Source organism: Mauremys reevesii, linkage group 6 (genome assembly GCF_016161935.1).
Source record: "Mauremys reevesii isolate NIE-2019 linkage group 6, ASM1616193v1, whole genome shotgun sequence".
Classification (NCBI taxonomy): Eukaryota; Metazoa; Chordata; order Testudines; family Geoemydidae; genus Mauremys; species Mauremys reevesii.
Genome location: NC_052628.1, coordinates 41,528,619 through 41,543,654, shown reverse-complemented (window position 1 = coordinate 41,543,654; position 15,036 = coordinate 41,528,619). Strand labels below are relative to the sequence as shown.

Sequence of the window (15,036 nt, the reverse complement as noted above, 5' to 3'; positions counted from 1 at the left end):
AGCCAAAAAATCTTACCGCGTTATAGGTCAAACTGCGTTATATCAAACTTGCTTTGATCTGCCAGAGTGTGCAGCCTCTTCCCCGCCCCCGCAGCACTGCTTTACCGTGTTATATCCGAATTCGTGTTTTATCAGGCCGCATTATACGGAGGTAGAGGTGTACCTATTTAACAGCACTGATTAATGAACATTTTGGAGAGTATCATAAAAAACATATCACTCTTGCCCCTTCATTTAAGGTGAGAGTTCCTAAAATACATCTCAGATCCCCAGGAAGTCCTCCAGAAAAGCAAAGGAAAAATAGGCTTAACACTTCTGATATTTCTAAAATTAAAAACAAGCAGAAAAATGCCCCACACCACCATCCTGAAGAACTCGTTCAGGTTTTTTTTATACCATGAAAAAAAAACTATACAAAACTAGTTTCCCCCCAAAAATCCTTTTGGCAGGTCACCCCTAAAGCAAGACAAAAGAAACTGGCTGATCTGTTTTCAAATGTCAAAAGCCTACCACCAAACTTTTTATAGGACAACAGCAGAAGGAGGAGCAGAGCAATACTGAAAAGGCTTGTCCTGGAACATCAGCTACCAGCTACGGAAATCATTACAACAGCAGATTCAAACTTAAGCCTATGATTGAAATATTCAGGGTTAATCAACAGGGCGTAAAATATGAAGAGCCAACAGATTCTGAAAGTGTTATATGGTTACCTGCTGTATAATTCTCTGTTCCATCACATCTGACATCACCTGTACATGTATAGTACCAGCCACAACACTAGCAGAGTGACACCAGAAATGAGAATCTCTGTAGGATATTAAACCATCTATTTTCTGGATCTGTAAAAAATTGCATTAACAGTAAGAATTACTTTTGCAATATTCTACTTTATGCCTTCCTGCACACTTAGATAGTTACTCGTGGCAATTATTTCATGCAGCAGATACTATTATACAGTAAAATAAACTGCCATCATTTTATGTTATATACAGAAATTGTTATATAGAGACATTTTTGGAATTGAGACAGTGTTCCATCATTGCCAAATATAGAAGGCAAAATGAAAAATTTGTGGGTAGGGGCTAAAAAGGAGAGACAAAGACACTGGAGTCCCCAACTGGTGGCCAGACTATAGTGGCATCAAAGGAGAGACTAGCAGAGAGGCTGGATTTGGGCACCCAAGCATTTCTAAAGCCTGGTCTACACTGGGGGGGAGGGGGGGGGGGTCGTCGAACTAAGGTACGCGACTTCAGCTACGTGAATAGCGTAGCTAAAGTTGAACTACCTTAGTTCGACTGACTTACCCATCCTGACGCTGCGGGATCGAAGTCCACGGCTCCCCTGTCGACTCCGCCACCGCCATTTGTTGACGGGAACACATCCGGAGTTCGAACTATCGCGTCTAGATTAGACGCGATAGTTCGAACTCTGAGAAGTCGAACTCTCCGCGTCGACCCGGCGGGTAACTATGGACCTACCCTAAGGGCCTATCCCCATAATAACCAAGGTAAGCAGATACTTCAATATCCAAGTTGGACTTAATATGTTCACGTTTCCTCTCCTTGTCCACATGAGGTGTTTTGTTGGTTTTTTTAAGTGAACCTTATTAGGTTATTTATTGTAATATTTCTTTACTATGTTTCATACTGGTTAATTTTTTTCTCCCCACTCCTAGCATTTTGATTATTTTCTGGTTTTGTTTCTTGTTTTTATTTATCCCACCTCAAGGTCACTCACACTTCAATTCCCTCTTCTGCGTTGCCCAGTCACCTTTTCCATCTCCTTTCACTAAATCACATAAGTCCACAATCCTCACCTTCCTCCCCATGGATCTCCCTCACACAATTTAATTCCATTCTGTATTCCCTTGTGGCAAGAATCTATTATCCCCATTCCCTGGTGACAGGCAGTGTTGAATACCCTTGTTGCTGGAGTCCCCCTTCTACTCTTGTTGATGGAATCCTGGAAGTTCCCATACCAGTTTCCCGATTTAGGAGTGCTTGCTAAATACTTCATGTACTTCAGGACTATGCCCATGGCGGTTCTGGGCAGGACACTCACAAGAGCTAACACTGGGAGCAACAATTAGTGGATAAGAGTTAACAATGGGAGTGGAGTGCTGCCATAGACTTCAGGCCTTGACTGATTTAGTAGGAGCAGAAAGCAGTCTAGACTGAAGGGGAAGGAAAAAATCAGCAATAGAGACTTCAAATGGGAAGAAGAGAACAAGCCAACCTGTCCCACAGTAGACTGGAAGACTGGCCAAAATGCAACTGCATGCCCAGGAAAGAATACTGCAGCCAAATGAAATCTGGTCATGCCAGGGTTTAAAAAAAAAAAAAAAAAGCCTGCCCAGCTTTTATGAGTTTTACTGGGTTTAGTAATTACAATTAAGTATTAAATAGTCCTCCCACATTCTGCTGGATAGGTTTACAGAGTTACCAAGTTAGTCTACGGTTATGAGCTGTCCATAAAAGCAAAAGCAACATATGATTGCCATTGTTATTTAAACCGTCTATTCCACAAAAGTCATGGATTTTTAAAATTGTAAATGTTAAACTAATAAAACCAAAAAACTCATGTATCTATAAAAACTGATGAACTTAGACAAGCAATTTGGGATGCCCAAGAGTCTTAGACAAAGATAACTGACTGGCACAATGAGGAATGATTGCATGTAAAAGTTAATAAATGCAGTCAGAAACTCAAATCTAGATTGTATATAAACAAAGAAAGTAAAACAAAATACAAGTTTAAGTTCCGACCTTCTCTAGCGCAATGTGCAGATCTTTCTCACATTCTGGTGGTAGCCTCAGCAAAAGTACTTGACAGGCATCTTTTATCAGTGGGATAACACTGAGAAAAATTAACGTAGCAATAAAGAGAGAGCACAGGGGATCAGCTATCAGCCATCCAAACTGTTGAATAAATATCGTAGATATGATCACACCAACACTACCCAGGGTGTCTGCCAACACATGTAAAAACACACCTGAAACAAAATAAGACTTTGAATGATTGAGTGCCTGGATTTAGTTGCCATCAGCACATGGACTATATAGCATGAGTATTAAAATACAAAATTTCTCAGTACAGGGATCAAAATTCTCCCTTGGATCACTGGTCTTGGACCTATGGTAGAAAAGTTTACTGATGTGCTAAAGTGTTTCTAATGCTGGCAAGTATTATGATAGACCATTATCATTTTGTGTTTTTACTCCAACTCTGGTGTGATTTACATCTCATAACCTGCTGCTGCTAGGATTAATGTTTTAGATCATTTGAACTCTAATGTTTTGTACCTTCTAAATGCAAACTGGGAGTACTAATCTCGTAACACTAATAGTTTGTGAGATTAATCCTGGTACTTCAGCTCCCACTAAAGAATACGCAAGTAGTGAGAAGCAGAGCCGATTTTACCAAAAAATAAAAAAAATTAAAAGGAAAAAAAAATTCAGATCGGTAGACTAGTCATTTAAGCTACTTGATTGCATTCAACTTCTCTATTAAAATAATATAGCATTGTGATAGTTAAATGCTTGAAACAATACATTTTACATGCTAAAACTTATTGTAATAAACTTAATGTTACAAATATTTGGTAGATTTGATATATATATTGTATTTTTTCCATAGTATCAGGAAGATTCCAGAAAGTAACCACACTAATATATATATTTATTAAATAATGCTGCCAGCTTTGTGTTTTAGGTTAGTCTGGTCTTTAGCAGAACTGACGAGTATTTTATATTATGAATCAGTGACAAACATGGTTTACAAAGTTTTGTAGAAACTGTGTTGCACGCTGGTTTGTAAAAGGAAACTATGAAAAACTATGTCAGCCCCAATGTCCCATTGGTCTACTTAGCTCACAACCATCTCTATGGCTTTGTTCAGACTACTACCAATGTTACCAACACACAGAATGACTTCCCAGTCCTGGCCCACCCAGTCACTCCTCTTTTCCCTCAAATCCTCTCAAAATTCACTTCTTCCTTACTGACCACAAGTAGCAAGTTAATTATTTTTAAAAACCCAAGACTAAATGAACCAGAAGTTTAAGCCTATAGATGCTATCCCAGTGTGACAGTCTATACTATTATGGTCACCACTTTTCATAAAATTATGATAACTCTTGTACAAAGTATGCCTTGTGAGGTGCAATTTGAAAACTTATAATCACTGAACATTATTGTCCTGTTGATGCGTGTAGCAACAATTTATGAAATTATAAGATTCTATTGTATGACTGTTATTGTAACATGCTGTACACTTCCGGGTAACATCCACAGATGAGTTTTTTAGAGTAAAAGACACTCTAGCTCCAGCAAGGTGTGAAACAGCAATCATCAGTTTAAGCAGCCATTCTTCAGCAACAGGAATTGTAAACAAGAAATTTACAATTCATCTGAAGGACAGCTGGCAGAGCATATATACAATAGAACTGTTGACCCCAGGACCCAGCAAGGACTTTTCCAGTAAAAAGAGTCAGGATATATGAAGGAGGAGAAACAGGCCCCTGACCACCTCTCCTCCCTCGTCTCTACTCACTGCAGCAAGATTGTTTGAAAGACAAAGGATCATCATTGAACTGGGGAGAGTGGTCCTAATGAAGGCTTTCCAGTTAGGACTGCTGAAAGTTTTAGGTGAGAAACCCTTTTGCTTTTAAATCTTATTTAGCTTGGTAAAGTTTAGGATTTAGCTTGGTAAAGTTTCCGTGTTTATCATCTTTTATTTCTCTTATAACCAATACTGACTTTTATCCCTTTACCACTTATAATCACTTGAAATCTTTCTTAAAAGTATAAAACGTTTATTAACTAACCTAAACCAGCGTGTTTTGACTGAAGTGCTTGGGGAATCTCATCGTTCCCTTTAATAGAATGACAGACTTTTAATGAGCTTACACAGTTCGTGGAGAAGTGGGGGGAGTCCGAAGCAGTGCAAGAGACACATTTCTGGGATGCAATGCTGGGACTGGGGGATTTGCGGATATCACCCTATATATAGTTCATGTGTGGCTGGGAGAGCATTCATATTTTCAGCTGGGTTTTATTTTGCATGCTGAAGGCTGCGTGAGCAGGCCAGGAGTGGCTGTTCTGATAGCAAATCAGAGTAAAAGGCTGGAGAGTTAAGGGGACACAGTGGCTCCACAGTCTAGACTATACCCTGGGGGATGTCATACTAGTGGCAAGTTAATTATTTTTTAAAAAGCTAACACTTTAACTCAGTGGTTCTCAAACTTTTGTACTCGAGACCCCTTTCAAACAGCAAGCCTATGAGTGCAACTCCCCCTTATAAATTAAAAACACTTTCTTATACATTTAACACCATCATAAAATGCTGGAGGCAAAGCAGGGTTTGGGGTGGAGGCTGACAGCTCACAACCCCCCATGTAATAATCCTGACCCCCAGTTTGAGAACCCCTGCTTTAACTGAACCAGAACTTCAGGCCTATAGATGCTACCCCAGTACAAATAATTAAATAGGTGAATGTGTCTAAATAGTGCAACTGTTTAAATGTATTGCTGTTAACCTTGGTTCTTCCACTCCCCATCCCTTTCCTAGTTATTTTAATAGGCCAGCTGTCATATGCCATCTAAAATTAGATGCATGGATGTTGGAGTTATACTTGGTCTTTAAGACATGTAGTACATTTTAGGTACTGTAAAAATATTACGGATCAAATAATAAGAAATCAACATTAAGTGCCTCTAGGACCCGTACCATCACAAATCTGAGAACATTAAGTGGGAGGGAAGAAGCTAATGAATATCCCAAATTATGTTTATTCTTTAAAACATTTTAGCTAGAAAAAGTGTTTCCAAAAAGCTCTCTCTGTGCTATATAAAAAGACTGCCAGAAAACAAGTTTTAGATTGATTAAGAAAAGTGGACAAGGGATACTTTGATTCAAAGGGTTTTTGACAGCTAGTTTACTTTTAAAATTAAACTATTTGTACTTACCTCTCATGTTGGCATTCATGCCTCCTCCTGAAAACCCATGAGAGTGATTGTGTCCATGACTGTGATTGTGTCCGTGGTCACTGTGGGAATGGCCATGACTGTGTCCATGTCCATGACCATGGTGTGAATGGCTGTGATCATGTGAGTGACAGCCTCCACGAGAAGCCCCATGGGAGTGGGCATGGCTAAAGGCACAGATACCAACAAGGTTTACTATCAGCCCTCCAACCGAGACTGGCTATGAGAGGGAGAAAAGAAAGAAAAAAAGCAACCTTTAAATCCAATATTTCTTCCTTAACACTCAGATTAACTTGTTTGATAGAAAACTACATTTTTTCTGTTAACAGCATCTAACATACTTCCGTGGCATGTCCAATTAGCTGAAGTTAACAATGACAATAGCAGGAGGATTCCCTTGCTGCTGAATGCTCACAAGTGAATCTTCTCTTCATGTGAAGGACTTCTCTTTGCCTCTTAAAAAAATCTAGTATCAGCAGGTACAGACATAGACAACTTTGCTTTCAACAAAGTGAGGCTGAGTTCATCTACTTCTCCCACAAGAAACAAAGCTCTGAGGATACAGCGAAAGTTTTCTCTTAACTCCCCAGAATCACTTATCAAGTAGAATATACAGGAAGAGTTAAAAAGGACCTGCACACTTCATTGTAAATTATAAATATTTTGGGGTAGGGACCATGTTGCCTTATGGGTTTGAGCAATACATTGTGGGTGCTACCAGAATACAAATAACTCTCCACCACTCTTGCATGAAGAGACTGGAAAACAGGAAAATGCCAGTTAGGAAGGAGACAGAAAGAACCCCCACTACCTAGCAGAGGGTACAGGAATAGGAAGTTCTCCTTTGGAGAATGTGGCCACAGAGCTCATCCTGAAAGCAGTATGAGATATAGGAGAGCAATGTTTTTAAAACAGGCCTTAACTCTAGATGAGTGTCTCTTTTAAAATACACTATTAAAATTTAGTATTTAAGTGTCTATATAAGTGCTAGAGTTCAATGCCTTCAATGGGAGGAAAGAGGTAACTTCACACTTGTTTGAAAAACAAAAAAAAACAGAAGTAAAATTTATTTTTGTTTAAGAAGTGAAGGCTTAGATAGGGAAAAAAAGCAAAAATTGTGAAAAGACAGGATCTACAGTTTTGATTCCATGGATTTAGCTGTACCCATACGTATATCAAGGACCATTTTAAGACTACCTGTGTTTTCAACACCAGTGTTCCCTAAAATTTTTTTACATCCATGTGCACCAATATGGGGCAGAGTGTTGGTGGGGGGGAAGGAGAGGGAGGACTCTGGCTGGGGGTGCAGGCTCTGGGGTGGGGCCAGGGATGAGTGGTTCAGGAGGGGGCTCAGGGCTGGGGCAGAGGGTTGGGTTGCAGAGTTGCGAGGGCTCTAGCTGGGAGTTCAGTGCCTTCAATGGCAAGCTCTGGGGTGGGTAGTGAAGGGTTTGGGACTCTGGGGTGCCCCATGGCTGCGGTGGGGAGAGGACTCCCCCCAGCCCTCTCTTGCCCCAGCAGCTTGGGGGAGGGGTGCATCTCCCTGCTGCTGCAGGTCCACATTGGAGCGCCTCTCCCCACTGTAGCCCTGAGCACCTACGCAGGGCTTAATAGGCAGCTGCGTGGCTGCGCAGCTTAGAGAGAACTTAGATCAGCTCCTGTTTGAACAGTAAGCTAATATGAAATCTAATCTATGTTCTTTCACATCTCTGATGAAGCCTTGAGATTTGTTCAATCCAATTTGAGGCTGCTTTTCTTACAGGAAAGGCACAAGGTTGAAAAAGATTCCCACTGAAGTAATCAGTGCTACTCTTTCTGCCCAAAGGATTGTTACTGAACATACAGCACTTTTCTCTCCAGGAACTGACCTAATACTTCTATAATCATGCCAGATCCTACTGGACTGGGGTTCAAGAGACTGGAATCTGAAATTGAGAGTTAATTCAATTTCAGTGAAGGGTTGTTAAAGTGACTGGGCTGATTCTAACACAAAGAAATCACAGAAATAGCCAATTACACTAACACAATTATATGGTTTGACATTTTTGCAACTGAATATGAAGGGTACTAATTACCATTTCTCCAGCAATCAAAACCCTTATCTTGTTGTAAATTATTTTGAAATCCAGCAGTATAATATACTGTATACAGTAATAAAATAGAGCAAGAGTAAGATACATTATTATAGCTATACAATAAACACATTATAGTTACCAAGTATGATATACTTAGATGCTTCTATTGACCAACTTCAATGACCTGCTTTGACTGACTTAAAATGCATGTTAACTATTTATGGCTCCATCATGGTTTTAACTAGAGGCATACCTACCATACCTCTAAAGTCAGCTATGATACAGTAACTCCTCACTTAAAGTTGTCCCGGTTAACTTTGTTTCATTGTTACGTTGCTGATCAATTAGAGAACATGCTCGTTTAAAGTTGAACAATTCTCCCTTATAACGTTGTTTGGCAGTTGCCTACTTTGTCCACTGCTTGCAGAAAGAGCATCCTGTTGGAGCTAGCTGGTGGGGGCTTGGAACCAGGGTGGACCAGCAGCCCTTCCCCCCCCCCATCAGCTCCCCATTCTCCTAAGTTCCCTGTGCAACAGCCGCTCAGCAGGCTCTCAATTGCAGGGCAGTTCAGCTGTCCCTCCCTCCACTGCCGTGTGCTACTCCTGCCTCTGCCTTGGAGCTGCTCCCGGAAGCCTCCTGCTTGCTGTACAGAGGTGGGGGGAAGAGAGGTGCTAATGTCAGGGTGTCCCCCTCCCCCTGCACCTTATCTCCACGGGGGTGTGGAGGGGAGAAAAAGACAGGGCTCAGGACAAAGGGAGCTTGCTGGCAGCAGCTGCTGCCTCAACTTGCTGATCTACCTAAAAAGGCAGTGTACTTAGAGTGGGGTCAGGGTGCTTAAATGGGCAATGCACGACTCTCTCACTGTGTGTGTCTCTGTCTCTCTCTGCCATGCTGTCTCCTCCCTCCTTCCACTTGTGCTGCCTTGTAGAGTGTGAGACTACATTAACAATGTGTTAACCCTTGAGGGCTCAGCCGAGTGCTAGGTCATCATTTAGCAGTAAGGCATTCCACCCTCTTCCACATTCTGACTTCACCATCTCAACCAAGCTTCACAATCATCATTGCTGTGTACATATTAAATTGTTTGTTTAAATCTAGAGAGAGAGAGGTCTTTTTTATGGCAAATTTTTTTTCCCTAGACCCTAACCCTCACCCCATTTACATTAATTCTTATGGGGAAATTGGATTCGCTTAAAGCAGCAGTAATGTTCCTGAAAAATGCAACGTTAAGTTACTGTATTCAATAGTTTATTTTGTAGATAAATGGAACTTCCTTCCATGTATGTAATAGGAGGATCAAATAATTAAAGCCTCATTCACAAAGCTAACCACACTCTATCCCCCTTTCCAACAGACAAATGCCATTCATTATAAAACTAAGATTGTAATATAAGGAATTACTTCTGTAATTTACCTACTTTTGAATAGGTTTGGAGAGAATTTTTTTCTCTTTAAAATAGGAGAAGGTAACATATTTAGAAGCAGGCAATATAATGAAGTTTTTATCTTTAGACATATGGACTTTTAAATTCTGTTAGTCACTATATCAGGGGTAGGCAACGTATGGCACAGGTGCCGAAGGCGGCACGCGAGCTGATTTTCAGTGGCACTCACACTGCTCAGGTCCTGGCCACCAGTCCAGGGGGCTCTGCATTTTAATTTAATTTTAAATGAAGCTTCTTAAACATTCTGAATCCTTATTTACTTTACATACAACAATCGTTTAGTTATATATTATAGACTTATAGAAAGAGACCTTCTAAAAAGGTTTAAAATGTATTATTGGCACGCGAAACCTTAAATTAAAGTGAATAAATGAAGACTCGGCACACCACTTCTGAAAGGTTGCTGACCCCTGCACTATATAATAGAAAGCAAAGAAACATTTTGAAGTCATGCTGAAAACAAATGCTTGACATTATATAATTTGAGTCCCCACTATTCAGATGAGTGGATCTTAATTTCAATTAAGGAATAAATATTCTACAGGAGTAACTAAAACTGTTTAACAGAAGAAAATGACAAAACTTACAGTTAACATATTTGTATCTATGTCTGGAGGATCTACCAGTCTGGCCACAGACTCCATGAACACGAAGAAAGCTATTACCATTAGAAAAAGGCCATTAATAAATCCAGAGAGAATTTCTACACGGCCAAACCTGAAAGTGAACAAGTGTAATGTACATTTAAGAAAGACTGAGGAATAGCTAGATTTAGCATATTTGAAAATATTTGGCTTATTCATGCATTTAATACAGTATTTCCTTTTCAAGTCAGTTTGATTTTTCACAATGTTAGAACAAAGTACCATAACAAATGTGTTACACAATTATTTTCTGCTCTGTCCTGTGGTAGCACTCACAATGTGGTAGGTGCTTTCTCAACACAGCACAATCTCTACCCCAAAAAGCTTACAATCAAAGACAAAGTAAAGAGATGGTAGGTAGACAAAAGGGATGAAAGATGGCCATGTGGTAACTGGCCTTGTCCTCATAATACAAAGTTATAGTGATTCAATTAAAAAAGTTAACTATACTACACACATTACGGCTGATAGTTGACAAGCTGGCTAGGGAATTTAGCCACACAATTCTGCTAATTTCACTGGGAGTTATATGGCTAAATACCCCATTAAATTCTGAATATCTCAATGTGTACACACACAATTCCAAATCCCTTCCTGCAATCATGCTGACATAAGTGCTTGTATTTTTCACATGTAATACCTCATTTTCTTTTTGAAAAACTGACTGATCTAGACTAGCACAGTGGGTTCATAACACTGGCAGACACTTTTGAGGGGCAGGGAGAAAGGGGAGGTGTAATAAAGTGTTGAAATATTAAGTGCCATGAAAACATTTCATAGTAGGAACATACCCCTAGTCGCTTGTGTTTAAGAGGAAAAAATGAGGACCTACAACTAACTAGCAGCATCTCTTCAAAATAATTATGTAAAAGTCAGTGTACATACCCATATGAAAATATGCGGGTTGCTTTCCATCTAGTCATTAGAGCTGCGAAAAGTCCCATAACTAAAGCAGAACAATCAAAAAGCATATGAAATCCATCTGAGATTAGACCAAGGCTATTGGTCCACACTCCATAGAAGAGTTCCACAAAAGTGAAAGCCTAAAATGAAAGAAAAATTGATTTTTTTCTTGTAACATATTCTGAGATGAAATTGTGCTTTTATTTTGCATATGCAGTTGGCATGAAGCTCTGCCATATGGGTGCTACTAATTTTAGAGAGTTTAAATATTTCTGCACCAATTTTACTCTATTCCTCTACAAAACAAAAACAGTGGATTGTAATATTAAGTTTTGTATTAAAAGTCAATGTAAATGCAGACATTTTAAAACTCCCCCTCTCTTCTGCACAAACGTAATTTCTATAAAAGGGACAGCATCTATATGGGAAACTAGAATTCTTTATTTACAAACAAATCAATATAAACAGTACTGAGCAGGGAGTTCTGATCTCTTGGGCTGAAAGGACAATATAATCTGCAAGCCCATCTAGTCTACAGTGCAAAGCAATCAACATGGGAGACAGTTCTCATCAATTATGATGGTAATTATCTGGAACTAGGCAGTTTACCAATTCATTTTGCCAAGGCAATGATGAACAGTGAGATAAAAAATTTAGATGAAAAATTCCCCTAGAGATGAAAGCTTCTGTAGCCATTTGTTTTGGTGGGTGCTTTTTAAAGATAATGACTGGTCCATCCTGGAGGATTATGAATATCTGAAAATTGGACAGCTGCTGTTCATAAATGATTTGTATCAAAGCTAGAACACTCCTTAAGTGGTTAGCGAGTACCTCAGATATCTGGTATGACCAACCAGCATATATTGGTTACATTAAACTCCTTCAGAAGAAAGTACTCCTGTTAACAAGTCTTTACACAAGCCCCCTTACTCAGTAACATAATTGTCCCCAACAGTGATTATGAATTCCTCCCAAACAAACAATCATTATTTGTAACAAATCAAAAGGCTGTTTACCCAAAGACTGTCACCTAATGGATGGTTTCTTATTCACCGAGGTTTCAAAAAGCCATTACATTAAGATGTAGTTTAACAAAAGTGTTTTTCAGCCACTACAAATTTTATTTATGGAGGTTGCTTTACAGAAATTACTTCCGTTTTCTTTGCTAACTAAAGGTTTTAAGTAGTTTAGGAATTAGTCTTGAAAGGAAGATGGTACCTACCTCATATCTGCTCCTGCATAACCCATTGGTATCTATAAATCTGTTACTCTATAAAACCAAGCTTTTTTCCTAATCCTTCTCCAGTTCCTTCTTTCTCCATTAACTTCCCCATCTTCTACATTCATACCTTTGAAGTCATCTTTGGTTATATCTACATTGCAATTAACAACCTGCCATGACAGCTGACACAGGCTCACGGGGCTTTAGCTCTTGGCTGTTTTATTGCAGTGTCCAGTTCCAGATTCCTGCCTGAGCTCTGGGATCCTCCTACCTCGCAGGATCCAAGAGCAAACCCAGAAGTCTACATTACAATTAAACAGCCCCTCAGCCAGAGCCCCGTGAGTTGAGTCAGACACAGCTGTCTAATTGCCATGTCAACATACCCTTTGACACTTTACTCCCCTCACATCCAAACTTTCACACTCCTGGAAAATTACTAGAATCTTATCTGCTAACATTTTTGTGCATTCTTTGATCCCTCCCCCCCCCAATTACTATAACTTAAGTCCATGCAGCTTCCCCATTTCTCACCTCTAATCCTGTCTATTCCAAAATGACACTAAACTGATCTCCCTCTACTGCTGTTGTCATCCTCCTTTGAATGCCTTCAACTAAGGCCTGGTCTACACTAGGCGTTTAAACCGGTTTTAGGAGCGTAAAACCGATTTAACGCCACACCCGTCCACACTGAGAGGCCCTTTATATCGGTATAAAGGGCTCTTTAAACCGGTTTCTGTACTCCTCCCTAACGAGAGGAGTAGCGCTAGTATTGGAATTACCATATCGGATTAGCGTTAGTGTGGCCGCAGATCGACGGTATCCCACAGTGCACCACTGACCACTCTGGACAGCAATCTGAACTCGGATGCAGTGGCCAGGTAGACAGGAAAAGCCCCGTGAACTTTTGAATATTTCCTGTTTGCCTAGCGTGGAGCTCAGATCAGCAAGTGTGGCAATGCAGTTAAAAATCAAAATAAAGAAAGAGCTCCCGCATGGACCATGCGGATGTGATCGCTGATAGAACAGATTTGCCTGTTCTATCAGCGCTCCGTTACAGAAGATGAAATTCAAAATCATTTTTAAAAAATCTCCAGACAGACGCCATAGCAGGGGCTCAGCGCACTGCTGCGTGACAAACGTAACGGAAAGCCAAAGAATCAAATGGACGCTCATGGACTGGAGGACTCAAGCTATCCCACAGTTCCTGCAGTCTCCGAAAAGTATTTGCATTCTTGGCTGAGCTCCAAATGCTTCTAGGGTCAAACACAGTGTCCGCGGTGGGTCAGGGCATAACTCGGCAATTTACGCACCCCCCCACCCACCCCCAGAAGTGAAAGGGAAAACAATCCTCTCTTGACTCTTTAACATGTCACCCTATCTTTACTGAATGCTGCAGACAGACCCGATGCTGCAGCACTCAACACCAACATCCTTGCTCCCCCCCGCCATGGGTGGCTGATGGTACAATATGACTGGTACCCGTCCTCGTCATCAGCCTATTGGCACATGGGGCAGTGCAAAAGGACTGGTAACCATGCAGACTAGCATCGGTGAGGTCTATCAAGGGTGCCTGGCCCTAATTTTTCCTGGTAGATGGTGCAGTATGGCTGATAACCATCGTCGTCATAGCAACAGGGGGCTGAGCTCTGTCAGCCCCCACCCTTCATGTGTAAAAAAAAGATTCAATTGCCCCTGGACTAGCAGAGGGATGCTGGGCTCCTCTGCTCCACACTCCTTACTGTCCTGTCTGGACTATCATAGCAGCTGGAGGCTGCCTTCCACTCATTTCTCACTAACAAGTCAGTGTGTCTTATTCCTGCATTCTTTATTACTTCATCACACAAGTGGGGGGACAATGCTACAGTAGCCCAGGAAGGCTGGGGGAAGAACGGAATCAACAGGTGGGGTTGTTACAGGAGCACCCCCTGTGAATAGCATACAGCTCATAATTTCTGCAGGATCTGACACAGAGCAGCTGTGCTCTCTGATACAGTGGTTCTCTAGTACACTTGCCCATATTCTAGGCAGGACTGATTCTATTTTTAGATACCAAAAAGGAGGGATTGACTCTGGGAGTCATTCCCAATTTTGGCTTTTGCGCCCCTGGCTAAGAGCAGCCAGGGGCACTTATGACAGCAGCAAATGGTGCAAATCGACTGGTAGCCATGCTCATCTTTTTACCAATTTATGGATTGGTAGATGGTGCAGTATGGCTGGTAACCATCTCTGCTGTCATGCAAAAGCAAAAGCATGCTGCTGTGTAGCGCTGCTGAATCGCCTCTGTCAGCGGCATCTAGTACACATACTAGTACACAGTCACAAAAGGCAAAACAGGCTCCATGATTGCCATGCTATGGCATCTGACAGGGCAATCCAGGGAAAAAAGGCGTGAAATGCTTGTCTGCCGTTGCTTTCCCAGAGGAAGAAGTGACTGACGACATTTACCCAGAACCACCCGCGACAATGATTTTTGCCCCATCAGGCACTGGGATCTCAACCCGGAAATTCCAAGGGGCGGGGGAGGCTGCGGGAACTATGGGATAGCTACGGAATAGCTACCCACAGTGCAACGCTCCAGAAGTCGATGCTAGCCTCGGACCGTGGACGCACACCACCGATTTAATGTGTTTAGTGTGGCCGTGCGCACTCGATTTTATACAATCTGTTTTACAAAACCGGTTTATGCAAATTCGGAATAGTCCCGTAGTGTAGACGTACCCTAACTTCCCACTTTCTCTCTTATCTGCAGGCACTCAAGCTCATTGC

At 41.1% G+C, this 15,036-nt stretch overlaps 1 protein-coding gene across 1 annotated transcript in view; it reads right to left on the bottom strand.

Moving 5' to 3' along the window:
* SLC30A5 (solute carrier family 30 member 5) overlaps positions 1–15,036 on the bottom strand; it is a 28,846-nt gene that overhangs the window by 2,610 nt on the left and 11,200 nt on the right. Inside the window, exons 11-15 of the mRNA XM_039543550.1 lie at positions 11,031–11,188; positions 10,089–10,218; positions 5,967–6,204; positions 2,766–2,992; positions 711–839 (exon numbers count right to left, since the gene is read on the bottom strand). Coding sequence (XP_039399484.1) covers positions 711–839; positions 2,766–2,992; positions 5,967–6,204; positions 10,089–10,218; positions 11,031–11,188 — 882 coding nt within the window. The remainder of the gene's footprint in view (positions 1–710; positions 840–2,765; positions 2,993–5,966; positions 6,205–10,088; positions 10,219–11,030; positions 11,189–15,036) is intronic.